Below are 13136 nucleotides of genomic sequence, written 5' to 3' on the forward strand. Positions count from 1 at the left end.
TTCTGCTACCACCTCGTCAGCCCCTCCTTCCCTCAGGGAAGAAAAGGCTGGCCCTGCTGGCCCCCAGGGAGCCCCATAAACCAATATTTATTGAGCGGCTTCTATATGCTAGGAGCATTATATGGATATCCCTCAACAACAGTGAGAGGGAAGTACAATTGTTCCGATTTTACACCTAAGGAGTAGGCCTCAGGAGAGTGCAGGGACCTAGCCGACTTCACTCAGCTGGCGTTGCAGAGGTGGGGTGTGAGCCCGGGTCTGCCCGCCTCTAGAACACATGCTCTTGCCGCCATACTGTGCTGCCACAAAGAAGGGCCGACTTTGCATTGGTCTTCGGACCATAGTACATGGGCAGGCTGAGATCTGAGAGCTTTGTCCTGCTGGACACACCCAGCACCTGCCAAAAAGTGAAACTGACTAGCACAGCATGGAAGGAGCACAGCCCCTCAGGTGCTGCTCCCCAAGAGTCTGGCTGTGGAGCCCCTCAGCCCATGTCAGAGCCACGTCCCAGACACAGGCAGGCATTTGGAGCACCAACGGCCACTGCAGGCCCCACGCCAGCACCTGGAAGGTGGCAGCAGAGGAGACGGCATGCACATCAATGGCAGCGTCTCTCTAGAGAAAACTACATCCCAAAAGTAGGCCAGGACCAAGACAGCTGTCCCCAAGGCCCAGTCTGGGCCTCTGTGTCTGAGAGCAGGAGAAATCTGTGCCTCTCTGAAGGGGCCAGTTTAAATGAGAGAAAAAACTTGGCAACTTGGCCAAGGCAGTTCCCAACATGACCTCCCTTTGACTGGGCTGGAACTCTAATTTGTGTGATTTTGCTTTTGAACAAAATACCAAGAGGCTGAGGGTGCCAAAAACACAGGAAGGACATGTTAGTTCTGAGCTGTTCTGGAGGAATTCAAACTTGGCAACCAACACAGCTTCCTTTCACCAGCCTATAGGGATCGATGGGCAAGATAGAGGCACATCCAATGTCAGCAAAGGGCCATCAGTCATCCCAAGGCTCAGGCCCCAGTGCCCCAGAGAGACCCTGACAGCGACGTGTCAGGGCCAGTGACCACCCAAGGGCTTGAGGGCCAGGGAGCTTTATCACAACACACACACAGCCAAACACAGGAAGGAGGTTATTCACCATTTAATACAGGAGCCCAACTACATTTTCAAAGATTCTGAAGCCCTGGAGTAGAACCAAAATTCCAGAAGAGAGACTGGGACAAAAAGAACAATAGTTTAAGTAGAAGAAAATACAACATTGAGGGGAAAAAAAACCCGGCCTAAGGCACAAACAGGAAGCCACTCCTTAGAAGTATCTGCTGCCCTTGGAGTCCGTGAAAAGGCCTTCAGCGGGCCTAGTGCTGCTAGAAGACTGAGCAAGGCGAGGGCAGTCCTGGCCCCAGTGCGAACAGCTCCGGCCTCCTGCACTAGAATTCGGACCCTCAGGATCAGCTCCCAGCGCAGGCTCTCCAGGCTGAGGAAGACCCACAGGCCGGCGGGGCACAGCTGGGGCGAAGGGTGCAGGAGGCCGGTGTAGAGCAGGGATTGCAGGGGAGTCTGCAGGAGAGAGGGAAGGAAGGGTTAGACGTGAAAAATACAAAGACGTCTCAGTGGTGGGGACAGAGAAACTCAGACCAAAATGGTGGAGGAGAGGCCTTCCGCACACAAGCCACACAGCCCAGCAGAACCTCCTTCATCAGCCCCTCCTCCACACTCAGCTGTGGCTTTCCATATCCAGGTGTCCCGTGGGGGGACGTGGCCGAGGGGCCTGGGTACCATCTGTGTGCCAGTCTATCAACAGTACAGTGTGTACACACCAGCAGTGGTAAATGAGTCACTGAGCGAGGCCCGTTCCTTAGGATGAGATCTCCTTCCACAAGCACATCAGGTATCTCTGGGGAATGTGGCTGGGCTGGAAATTGCCTAGATCACACTCACTTGCAGTCCTCGCTCTCCAGCAGGCCCCGGTAGGTGTTGATTTCGCCCTCCAGCCGGGCCCGGATGTCCAGCAGCACCTGGTACTCCTGGTTCTGCCGCTCCAGGTCAGCCCGGATCTCCGCCAGCTGCTCCTCCACGGTGCTGATCAGGCTCTGCATCTGGGCCAGCTCGGTGCCGTAGCGGGCCTCAGACTCACACAGGGAGTTCTGCAGACAGTCCTTCTGTGGTGGGAAATAGTGGGGAGAGAATCCCAGGGGACAAAAAACTCAGCAGTGAAAGTCACGGCTGAACTCACCAGGCAGGAGGCTAAGTCCAAGCAGTCACCGGGCATTCCCAGAGCTCTGGAAAAATCGCTGCCAGGGTGACCATGCATTTGTACACGCACAAAAAAAACCCTAACTGAATTGTGTTGTCCCCTCCAACATCCCAAGTACTTGACATGAAGTAGACACCCAGTAAAATCTCATAAAATGAGTGCCTAAGCCCCCACCCCTTATTCTGAAGAAGTGGAATTCACTTTTAATAGGAACCATTTTTCTGGGTCAAACCAGCCTTTACAGCAAGCCACCTCCTCCAGGGAGAGAGGGACCCAGACCGAGCTCTAACTTAACGTCAATGGAACTGATTAGGCAGACCTCTCAGAGGTGCCGCCACCAGGCCACGGCTGAGTGCGGTGAGGGTGAAGGAGGACCCATACCAGGTTGTGCTGCGCCTGAAGCTCCACCTGCAGGGCGTTCACCGTGCATCTCAGCTCCAGGATCTCTGACTGGCAGCACTGCAGCTCCTCAGAGCAGGACATGGCCTGCAGGCCGATGCCCTCCGACTGAAGCACAGTGGATCAAACAACACGGGTCAGTGCACTGACCCAGAAGGAAGCGGGGCTCCCCTACCCCCCGCTCTGCAGTCCCGCCTCACCTGGGCTTGGAACCACTGCTCCACATCTTGGCGGTTGGTCTCCACCATGGCCTCGTACTGGCACCGTGTCTCCTCCAGCACCCTGCTCAGGTCCACGGAGGGCTCGGTGTCCAGCTCAATGCTGAGCTTATCTCCCAGCTGGCACTTCAGAGTGTTCACTTCCTGCAGGGACAGAAGAACCGACACCCTACGTGAGAAAAGGGCTTCTGACAGAGCAGACATCATCTGCACCCCTCTTCTGACAAGCAGTATGAGGGGCAACCACACGTACGCACAGAGGTGAAAGGTTCCTGGGGCCCGTGGGAGGAGCCCATTTGGAGACCTTGCTAAATGCACTAAGCAAACCTTCAGAAAAGAATCTGCCACATCCCACAGAGTCAGCCTGACTCAGGCCCCGATCAGCCCAGTATCCCGATGCCAATGGAGCCCAGGTTCTCATCTTAGAGCATGGTGGGTGGTGGGGTAGGGGGGGTGCTCTCTTTTCTGCCCAACGTCCTCCCCGCTGAGTCTGCAGCCACAGGACCAGACCTGCTCGTGGTTGCTCCTGAGGCAGAGCTGCTCCTGCTTCAGGGACTCCTGCTGGGCCTCCAGGTCGGCCTTGGCCAGGCTCAGGTCATCCAGGAGCTTGTGCATCCCGCACATGTCCGCCTCCACCAGGAGGCGCAGGGAGTGCTCGCTCTCGTGCCTTCCATCACAAGAGATGCACAGTCAACAAGGTGCCCATGAGAGCCCCTCTCAGCCGGTTCCCACCTCCTCACCACCTTGGATCCTCATTTGTTTGCTGAGCTCAGTCCCTGATCTCAGAGAGGAATTACACACAGCCCCTCTTCTCAAAGGGTCTAGTGAAGCAGTCATGCAGTTATATTTTTCCACTGTGCACTGAAGCAACTGTGGTTCGCAAAGGCTAACTGACTTGCCTAAGACCGTGTATTTTCAGACTCAGTACAGGGCTCACCCACGCCCTTGCACGGGCTATCGTTGTGTAGGATTAGCAACAGCCAGGAGAGTGGACCTTGATTTGCTCCCTTATTCGTTCTGTTGGGCTATTTGGTCATCTCTCACCTTTATTTAGTGGGAATGCCTGCTGTCTGAGGTTCTTCATAGGTAAATCTGGACCCTGCCCCAACTGATCTGTGAAATTCAGTGTCTATCCTTACTCAGTTTATTCTTGAAATCTTACTTTGTTCTTGGGTAATGAGCTCAGGCAGCCTTGTCTTCCATTTCAGGGAATAAATGAAGTAGGACTAATAATAGGCTATGCTATACATGCTTGACTTAATAGTGTTTTTTCTCCTCTACCTTCTATGAGGTTTCTTAATTTAGGAATTTAGGGAGCAAGAAACAGAACAGTAATCCACTCATTCAGCAAACATTTAGACATCGGGACTTAGGTGGAGAAAGGAGCCACTCGGGCCTTCTTCAGCCCTTACTTACTTGATTCTAAAGTCATCGGCAGCCAGCTTGGCGTTGTCAATTTGGGTAATCAGCCTGGCATTCTCAGCCTTGCTGCACAGGATCTGGGAAAAACCAGGAAGACCGTTCACACACAAACACCACATTCTGGGCTCAGCTCTACGAGTGTTGTCCACACTCGTGCTCCAGAAAACCCCAAAACCCAAAGCTTTTTGAGCCTTCAGCAGTGTTTGCCTGCAATGCCCTCCGCCTCCCTCAGGCCCAGCACACCACAGGCTACTGCAAACCCCACCTTCTGCTGGAGCTCCTCGATGGTCCGGAAGTAGCACTGGTAGTTGGGGCACATGGTGGTCTCGTGGCATTTGCTCCACTCCCGGATCTTGGTCTCCAGCTCCGCGTTCTCCTGCTCCAGCTGGCGCACCTTCTGCAGGTAGTTGGCCAGGCGGTCGTTCAGGAACTGCATGGTCTCCTTCTCGTGGCCGTTCAGGGTGCCTTCACCGTAGGTGCCACAGATTCCGATGTTGCCAGGAATGTGGCAGGTCCCTGGCAAGGGGCAAGCAGTGTGGCAGCTATAGGGCAGACAGAGGTTGGGTCGGCCCAGAGGGGTCATCCCCACCCGGATGCGGTTGGCATGTGCCAGGGTGGCCGAGAGGCCCAGGGAGGAAGCCTCAGCCTCTACCCCAGGCTGGCACCCAATGTCAGTCAGGGGGACACAGATATTTCTTTCTCCAGGAGTGTTGCTGTCCAGAGGCCGGCATGAGCTGACGAAAAAGGGAACCATGGTGTGGGCCAAGGCTACACAGGAGTTTCAGAGCAGCTGGAAAGACCAAGACTCTGAGTCTGAGAACCCCCTTCCCTCCGAGGCCTTTTATACCCCACGCCAGGCGGGCGTTGGCTCAGTGCTTTGACCTCGAGGCCTTGGTCCACGGCCTGTTGTTGCCCCGTCATCCTGTTACTCAGCTGTTGAGTGTACCATCCAGAGTTCCTCACCTCGTTAAAGGAATGCTGATGATCTGAGGTGCCTCTTGGCTCTTTGATATCAGGTTGTCTGATGGTGGGAGATCAGAAGTTTTTACCATATTCCCAAGAACAAAATTCATGTTAGCCATCGGACGTTTACGCCTTGACCAGGGGATTGGCCCGCCTTGTTGATTTGCCCACTCTAAGGCATGACTCCTCTGGTTGTCATGGGAGCAGCAGGAGAGATAAAACCCCTATGACTACGGGGTCCTCTCTGGGTGGAGACTCAACCAGCCTTACCTATACTGGTTCCTGTTTAGTAGATGTTATGATTTGGTTTATGAGTAAGTTCTACATCTTTTCTTTCTTCAGTTGTTTGCCTTTCAGACTCACTCGAGGGACAATAAGATTTCAGTAAGCCCATTCATCCAACATGCATCTCCTGGCCCGTCCTAAATGTGGGGCACTGTGCCACACACCTGATGTAAAGTCCATCAGGAAGCAGCCACCACTTGGGTGGCCACGGGTGGCTGAGAGGCTCATCAGGGTGAGGGTGGCCCTGAAAACCACGTCTGACCTGGACCAAGAAAGGTGAGCTTAGGAAGTCAGAAAAAAACAAAAATGAACAATAATCTTTTGAATCCCAAATAAGACCTTGGCCATGAAACTCAAACATTGGGTTATCAGAGTCACTACGGGTCCTCTTCCTGCCTTACGTCCTTGATTCTAAAGCCCATTATGGAGCACCTACAGTGTGTGTGTGTTAGGGGATGGATTAATGATATTGTTTGATCACTCTTACCATATCCTGCAAGGGGTGTATTATTGTCTCAATTCTATAAGGGAAAGAAAGAAGTAGGCACCGGGGACCAGAGGTATGAAGTCATTTTCCTAAGATCAACCCCATTGTAAAGTGGCCAAGTCTGATCTCAGTATCAGTTTCTTTTGACTCCAGAGCCCATTCTTGTTCTCATCAACTTGACCACCAGCCCACCCCCCAGCCCACCCCCGCCAGCAGGAGAACAACTGTCATTGCCAGAACTAAGAAGGATTAAAAGGCTAACAAACTGGGCAAATAGTTGGAATTAAGAGATAAAGCAAGAATCTGGTGCTCTATCTCATTTCTCTTTGTACCTCAGAAAATGCAGATGTTAGGGTACCAAAGCAACAGGGCAGGGTCTCTCCAAGGACCACACAGAAAGATGCCTGGGAGAAAGTTATATTTTTCCAAAATTTTTATACTACGTCCCACTCCCTACTAGCTCTCGGTACCAGGCAACCAAGATAGCTAACTGGTAGAGTTCCAAAGTCTTCTCTCAAATGTGTAGCAGGTGGTAGTCTCCTAAGACTGAACTAGACCTAATGTGGAGTAAGACCCCCCAGAATGGTTGTAACAAGATCTTTAAGAAAATGCCAGTGCTTTGAGCAAAAACGGGACAGACATCACTATAGGAACCAGCTGTGCTTAGGTGAAACACAGGCCATTGGAGTTCTATCAAAAAGAAATATAGAATTTAACTCTGTCCACATTGGGTTTTTAAGGAAAGGTAACTAGTAGTCAGCTTTGGCCTAAGGTTACTCAGAGCTCATCAATGAATAACTCTTTATAGACACTGTAATTAGAAGACACTATCAGGCCAGGCCACCCCTTCCTTCAGAGGCCTCTCTCTGGGTGCAATCTGCATACGATTCATCTTCAGAGTAGCACCCCTTTGCTACTCTCCCCAGCTCACCCATAGCAACAAGCTTCTCTGTGAACTAGAGAACTTGACTTTTAAAGTCGTTTCTTTTCACTTGCTAAATAGAATTCCTCTTTTGACCTTATTCTCTGGCAGGATTCATTCATTGGATAAAGTCCATGATTTCTTCCATCTCAACATAAATAGCACTTTTTACTTTGTAGCATCACTGCTGAAGCTTTATGTGTTTGGATGATGCTCCCCTCTACTGAAGCTCCATTATGGTCCTGGCTCAGGCTTCTATTGAGTATGCTGTTTTGCATAATGACACTGATGTTGCATGTCCCTTTGTAAGGTCGCTTGTTTCTACTGATTTGCATGTTTCTCAGATGAGTTGAAGGTGAGGATCCTTACTTCCCAGCCCTTTAAAAAGAGTCCCAGTGGCCCTTGGTGATCAAATATGAGCCAGGTTCAGTGACAAGAAGTGGTGAGGACAGAGTAAGAGATGGATGGGACCCTTCAGCCTGTACACACGAAGTTCTCAGGACCAATTCCAACTTCAGAAACACCAGTCTCCAGAGGCAGGACATCTCCTGCAGATGGAATTGAGGAGCTGTGGTCTCGGGATGCTATTTTTTAACACGGTGGTTTACCTGTGAGTGTATCTATCTCAACCAGTGGGAGAGGAAAGTATGGAGTTGCAGGCTAGCACCTGAAAATTGTGCCTAACCCGCTGCCTACCACGTCTATGCTGCAGGACGGTACCTGGGAGCCTCCAGGGGCCTGTGCTCTGTGTGGGAGCATCACCCATCACACCCTGCAGTGGATGCAAAGGCTGAAGACAGCTCCCGTGTACAGAGCCTCCTATTGCCGTGTGTCCTCCGTCTTAGGAAACAGTGCCGAAGAAAACCATAAAGACTATTAAGAGGAGAGGTTGAGCCCATCAATTTATTATTCCAGGTATACAGCTCTTCAAGATTTGATGAGTGGAAAAGGCACCTTTTCTTCCAAATTAGGTAGGATTTTTACCTGGTTTCTTCGATCCAGCCCCATAGTCCATGATTATCCACTGATCGATGTTATTTCTCCACCTCCTGTGACATACTCTAGACACTGGAAGTGCATCTCCCAAAAACACAGTCCTGGACTCAGCCTGGGGGGACATCTGTGACAAAGCACCACACTGGGCCTGGGCGGATGGTGCCACACTCCCCCTGAGGTCTTTAGACTTGTCACCGTTCTCCTTCCCATTACCCTCTCGGTGGCCCAAGAGCAGATCAAAGTTGAAACTAGTTTTTCTTTGCAACTGTCTAGAGAAAACACTCCTGTTTTCCTTGTCTTTATAGTCTTACACTCACAGTACTTCCAGCACCAGATATATGGGCTTTCCACACACCAAGCTCGTCAAATCTTCGTGACACCATCTAAATGTCTATAATTCTAACATTATCGGCCTAGAGTTCGTGTCAGATCCCACAGGTTAAGGGCTCAGCCCCACAAAACTGTCCCCCTCTCCAAACACCTCTTGCAATTCCCAGGTTGTCACTGGTACTTCTGACTGACTGGCTGTAAATTAGGGTTCCCATAACTCCCTCCTTGGGTTCAATAATTTGGTAGAATGTCTCATAGAACTCAGGGGATCACTTACTTACATTCACCATTTTACTAAAAAGGACATAATAAAAGATACAGATGAACAGCCAGATGAGGAGATATATAAGGCGAGATATGGGGAAAGGTACTGGAACTTTTATGGAGGCTTCATCACACAGGCATGCTCCATCATTAACTCAGTCTTTAGTCCCCTTCCTGGAGCATGGGAACAGGTGGAAAGTTCCAAACTTCTAACTATATCTTGGTCTTTCTCGTGACCAGACCCCACCTGGGAGCCTACCAGGAGTGGCCTCATTAGAACAGAAGGCAGTCCTATCACCCAGGAAGCTCCATGGGATTGAGGAGCTCTGAGTCAGGAACCAGGGACAAAGGCCAAGCAAATATTAGAACAAAAGAAGCTGCTGGTGTTCTTATCACTTAAGAAATTACAAGGGTGTTGGGAGCTCTGTGCCAGGAACCAGGGACAGACACACACACACACACACACACACACATTCTATTACTTCACAGCGATGGAAATGGAAAATACCAAAAACCTCGATTTCTGAGCTGTCTGACCTCAACCAAGTTACTTAACCTTGAAACGCACTCATTTTTCCCCCATGAACATCACAATAATATGCACACATGGGGCTGCCGGTAAGAGGGAAGGCTACCAGGCAGTAGACCTGCCAACATAATGCCCAGCACACAGTAGGCACTTAATAAATATCAGCTGCCTTCCTCTGCAGGGTCTCCAATCTTCACCATCATCCCCTTTTAAAAGCTTAGTGTTGTCAGAATCACTAAGTACAGGGTGGGGCAAAAGTAGGTTTACAGTTAATAATCCAAGAATAAACGCTGTGTTTCGCATACTCACAACTGCAAACCCATTTTTGTCCCACCCTGTATACAAAGGTGTGCCCTCTGTTTGATCGGATGTAGCTCCACTTGTTCATTTTGTATTTTGTTGTTTGTGCTTTAGGCATCATATCCAAAAAATCACTGCCGAAACCCACATCAGGGAGACTTTATCTCATGCTTTCTTCTAGGAGTTTCAGAGTTTCAGGTCTCATACTTAAGTCTGCAGCGGAATAGGCTGATGTCTGTGACAGCGCAGAGATCCCGGGTGGGTGGGGTTCCACGTCCGGTTCTGCTGTAGATCCGAGTGGAAGAGGAGCACTGGAGCTGCCCAGGTTGGGGTCAGGCAGCAGTGAGGCAGACGAGGTGAGGTGCCTCGCCTGGGGCCCCTGCCTGTGCAGCCATGCCCGTGACCCTGGACCCGGTCCACTTGACCTCACTTTGCCTCCTCATCTGCTTCCTCATAGGCACCCACCGCAGTGGTTAAGTGGGCCCGTGTCACAGCTCAGCAGCTTATCGGCTCTGTGACTTTAGGCTCAGCTACTAACTCCTTGAAGCCTAAAATCTTTTCATCTGAGAAATGGAGATAGCGGTTCTATCTGCCTCAGTAGAACCATTGTAAGGAGTGAGTGGAACCAAGCACACAGGCTCAGCAAACCTCGGAGGCCTAGTAAGCTCTCAGTAAAGGCGCGCTTGTTCTTAAGTAGAATAGAAACTGTAATCTTCACCTCGGGGGGTGTTGGGAGGGTTGGAAGGAATAAGGCTGAGGAAATTCCCTGCCCAGCCTGGCCATCTAGTGGAATCGATGGTGAGATCAGAAACGGTGCCCACGGCCATCAGTGGTTGAAAAGGAGTCCATGGAGACTGCCGCACGGAGAGGCCAGGCGTGCCAGCTGAACACCAGCACGGAAAAGAAAATACCAAACTAAGGGATTAACTTTTTTTTTTTTCCCAAATGAAGTTAGGTGTTTCATCCTTCTCACCACCTTGGACAGAACAGGGATTCCAAAGCAGAACAGAGAGGTGAAAATGTCATAAGAGATGTTCAAATATGGGGCTCGGGGTTGTTCCAAGGTGGCTGACCTGTGGGATCACCTCTAGAAAGGCTCCCAGAAGGTGATGACAGTTTACCCGGCTGGGAGGCCCAGCTGGAATGATGGGAAAGATAACATCACCTCTGTGAGCAGGGTTGTGGGGGTGGCCAAGCACTTTCGCAGAAGCACAGGCAGTGTGAAGAAGATTTGAAAGGTGTGAGCTACAGAAACTGAGGATCAGAACACAGTGGCCTTGAATGCCAAGGTAAAGCATGCAGCTTCACTCGCTAGGCAGCGTCTGCTCTGCAGCACCTGGAACAACGACTCACCCATAGCTGCGGCTCACTCGCTACCGAATGAATGTTGGCAAGTCCTTAAATAAGGCAGATCTGGATCCTGAAGGAGTGAACCCAAATCCTGATCAAAGTCTTCTCATCCCAGTCATCAGCCGTGGTGCTGGTCAAATAGAGCCAGGTGTAGGACCAGGTGGTAGGGCGTCTGACACCCAAGTTCATTTCTGGCTAATGCAATGCATCCCCGTGAACATTTATGAAATGCACCCCGCCCCCCAGGCAACCCCTCCATTTCTCTTACACCAGTATTCATCCCCTCTCTCCCTGCCATGGAGGCCTGAGCCCCAGGCCTCACCTTACCTTTCATGGCTGCTCTTTGATGCTCTCAGAGTGTGGGCAGCAATTGGAGTGCATGTCAGGGAGCTGCCATTTGCTCCACTGCTGGGTCTCAGCCCCCAGCTCCTCATTCCCCTGCTGCAGCTGCTGTGTCTTCTGTAAGTACTTGGTCATTTAGGAGCTGCCTGGTCTCTTTCTTGCTGCCACTGAGAAACTTTCACTGAGCCAGTTACAGGTGCCTGTGTTGGAGGAAAACAAGCCAGGTGACCACTGGAAGGGCCGGGCTGGCTACAGGCTGTGGGAAGATGGCTACTAGATTGGCTGCTCTCTTTCAGGTGGGCCCCATGTGGTGCTGGAGACTGGGCAGCCCCTGGACACAGAGTTCCTACAGCAGCTGCTTGCCACAGCCTGCCTGGAGCCGGGAGCCTTCAAACGGATTTCAAAGAGCTTGAAGAGCGACAGCTTTTGCTACAGCTGGAAGCCATGGTCCTTGAAAGCTGAGTTGCAGGTTGGTTACCGCGGCCAAGCACTCAAGTGTGAGAGTGCTTGCTTGCCCAGACCATTTAGCTCCCCACTGAGGGCGCAGGTGCAGTCTGCAAGCTTCCCCGATGATGTCCTCATGTCCACTGCCATCAGGTCAGCCATTAGTCAGTTATTCGGCCCCAGTAGGGGGCTCCCCACCTCATGAAAGAAAAAGGTGACTGCCTTTGGCTCCTTGTTACTGCCCACTGTTGCCAAAAGGGATGTTTCATGTCATCTCTTTAAAGACACCCCATTGAGAAATTCTGCTTGCTGAGGGACCATCTGGTGTCTCTCTGGACTGTCATGGCCTTAAAGACACAGCGGTCCTCTTGAAGAGGTAGTGGTCACTGAGCATGGGGTCTTCTCGTCTCAGGGCAGGAGTCCCAGAGAGACTGGGCACAGAATGAAGGGGTGCTAAGGTGCTAGAACTAAACTCCGAGAACCAATTCAACCCCTTCCTCCTTTAGCTGCAGGGGAGAGAGGGACCGTGAGCTTCTCGGGGCACAGAGCAAGTCAACCCAGGCCCGGGCTGGGACCTGGGCTCCGGACTCCACCACACCCTCCCTCCTCTGCATCAGACCTTTTCTATCAAAACGCCAAAGGGTGAATAGTTTGGGCTTCGCAGGCCAGACAGTCTCTTCGCACTCAGGCAGCTCAGCTCTGCCCCTGTGGCGCAGAGCAGTCACAGACAATATGAAAGTGGTGGGTGTGGCTATGTTCCAGTAAAATCTATTGACCAACACAAGCAATGGCGGGGTTACCTGTGAGCAGTGGTTTGCTGACCGCCACTCTGCAAAGCACGGAGAACGGGGCCTGAAAACTGGATCCCTCACAGCACGTGGGGGGAGCTTCAGGCAGCCCTGAGAGCTGCCAGAGGGAGGGCAGCACCCAAGTGGGCTCCAGCACTGAACTCGGGGCCTCAGGTGCTGTGCCCTGCACTTCACCGAGGCATTTAGACCAAGACTGGAAGTCTATCCAGAGGTTCTGTGACCTTGGAGCAAAGCAAAGCTGCCTGTGTGTTGTTGCTATTGCTGCTGCTGTGATTTCTGAAACTGGAGCTTCAAGTGGATCAGAAAAGTGGACTCAGCTGCCACAGCCATTGGGGAAAATCAGAAGACAGGGGCACTTATTGCCAAAGCAGATTTTCCTTAACCAACCACATAGTGGCATCGGGGTAGGCCTTCCAGATGCATTCTGTCCCACTGACCCTTGGAAGGAGGTAGAATTATCCCCATTTCCAAAGCGGAAAAGGAGACTGAGACACACGGGGGTTCGGGGTCTGCCCAAATCACACAGCATGGTCGCAGCGGAATTGGGACTCCAGCCCGGGCACTAATAGTTTCTAGCCTGGCAACATGCTCCTCCGTGTGCTTGGTTACTTACGCATGGTTAAGGGAGAGGACTGTTTGGAAATAAACTTATCTCAACCAATGGTTCAAAAAGATGAGACACCAATTGATCTCGGGAACTTTCCATTTAGTGAAATGGAGAGTATTGCATTCGTATGCTAAAATGTGTGAAACTCAAAAAGAGAATTATTTTATTGTTGATGATCTCCCAGTTATTGCCTGGCACGCCCTTTTTCGATCATG

The 13136-nt window shown here is 51.3% G+C and overlaps 1 protein-coding gene across 1 annotated transcript; it reads right to left on the minus strand.

The window, feature by feature from the left end:
* Nucleotides 1-1448: 1448 nt before the first annotated feature.
* On the minus strand, nucleotides 1449-11667 carry LOC112298851 (keratin, type I cuticular Ha7-like). Its single transcript, XM_024553972.3, has 8 exons — nucleotides 11583-11667; nucleotides 4559-4941; nucleotides 4288-4370; nucleotides 3382-3538; nucleotides 2854-3015; nucleotides 2636-2761; nucleotides 1939-2159; nucleotides 1449-1557 (listed from the first exon to the last, which is right to left on the minus strand). Exons 1-8 carry the CDS (start codon nucleotides 11665-11667, stop codon nucleotides 1449-1451), a joined length of 1326 nt encoding a protein of 441 aa, XP_024409740.3.
* Nucleotides 11668-13136: the final 1469 nt, after the last annotated feature.

This window comes from Desmodus rotundus, chromosome 9, assembly GCF_022682495.2.
Source record: "Desmodus rotundus isolate HL8 chromosome 9, HLdesRot8A.1, whole genome shotgun sequence".
Lineage (NCBI taxonomy): Eukaryota > Metazoa > Chordata > Mammalia > Chiroptera > Phyllostomidae > Desmodus > Desmodus rotundus.

Excerpts from the sequence above, each read along its gene's own strand:
- LOC112298851 (XM_024553972.3), bottom strand. The coding sequence starts at position 11,667 with ATGGCTGACCTGATGGCAGTGGACATGAGGACATCATCGGGGAAGCTT. Across the intron at positions 4,371-4,558 it reads TCGAGGAGCTCCAGCAGAAG|ATCCTGTGCAGCAAGGCTGA; the intron begins GTGGGGTTTGCA and ends GGTTTTTCCCAG. Across the intron at positions 3,016-3,381 it reads TCAGGAGCAACCACGAGCAG|GAAGTGAACACTCTGAAGTG; the intron begins GTCTGGTCCTGT and ends CTGTCCCTGCAG.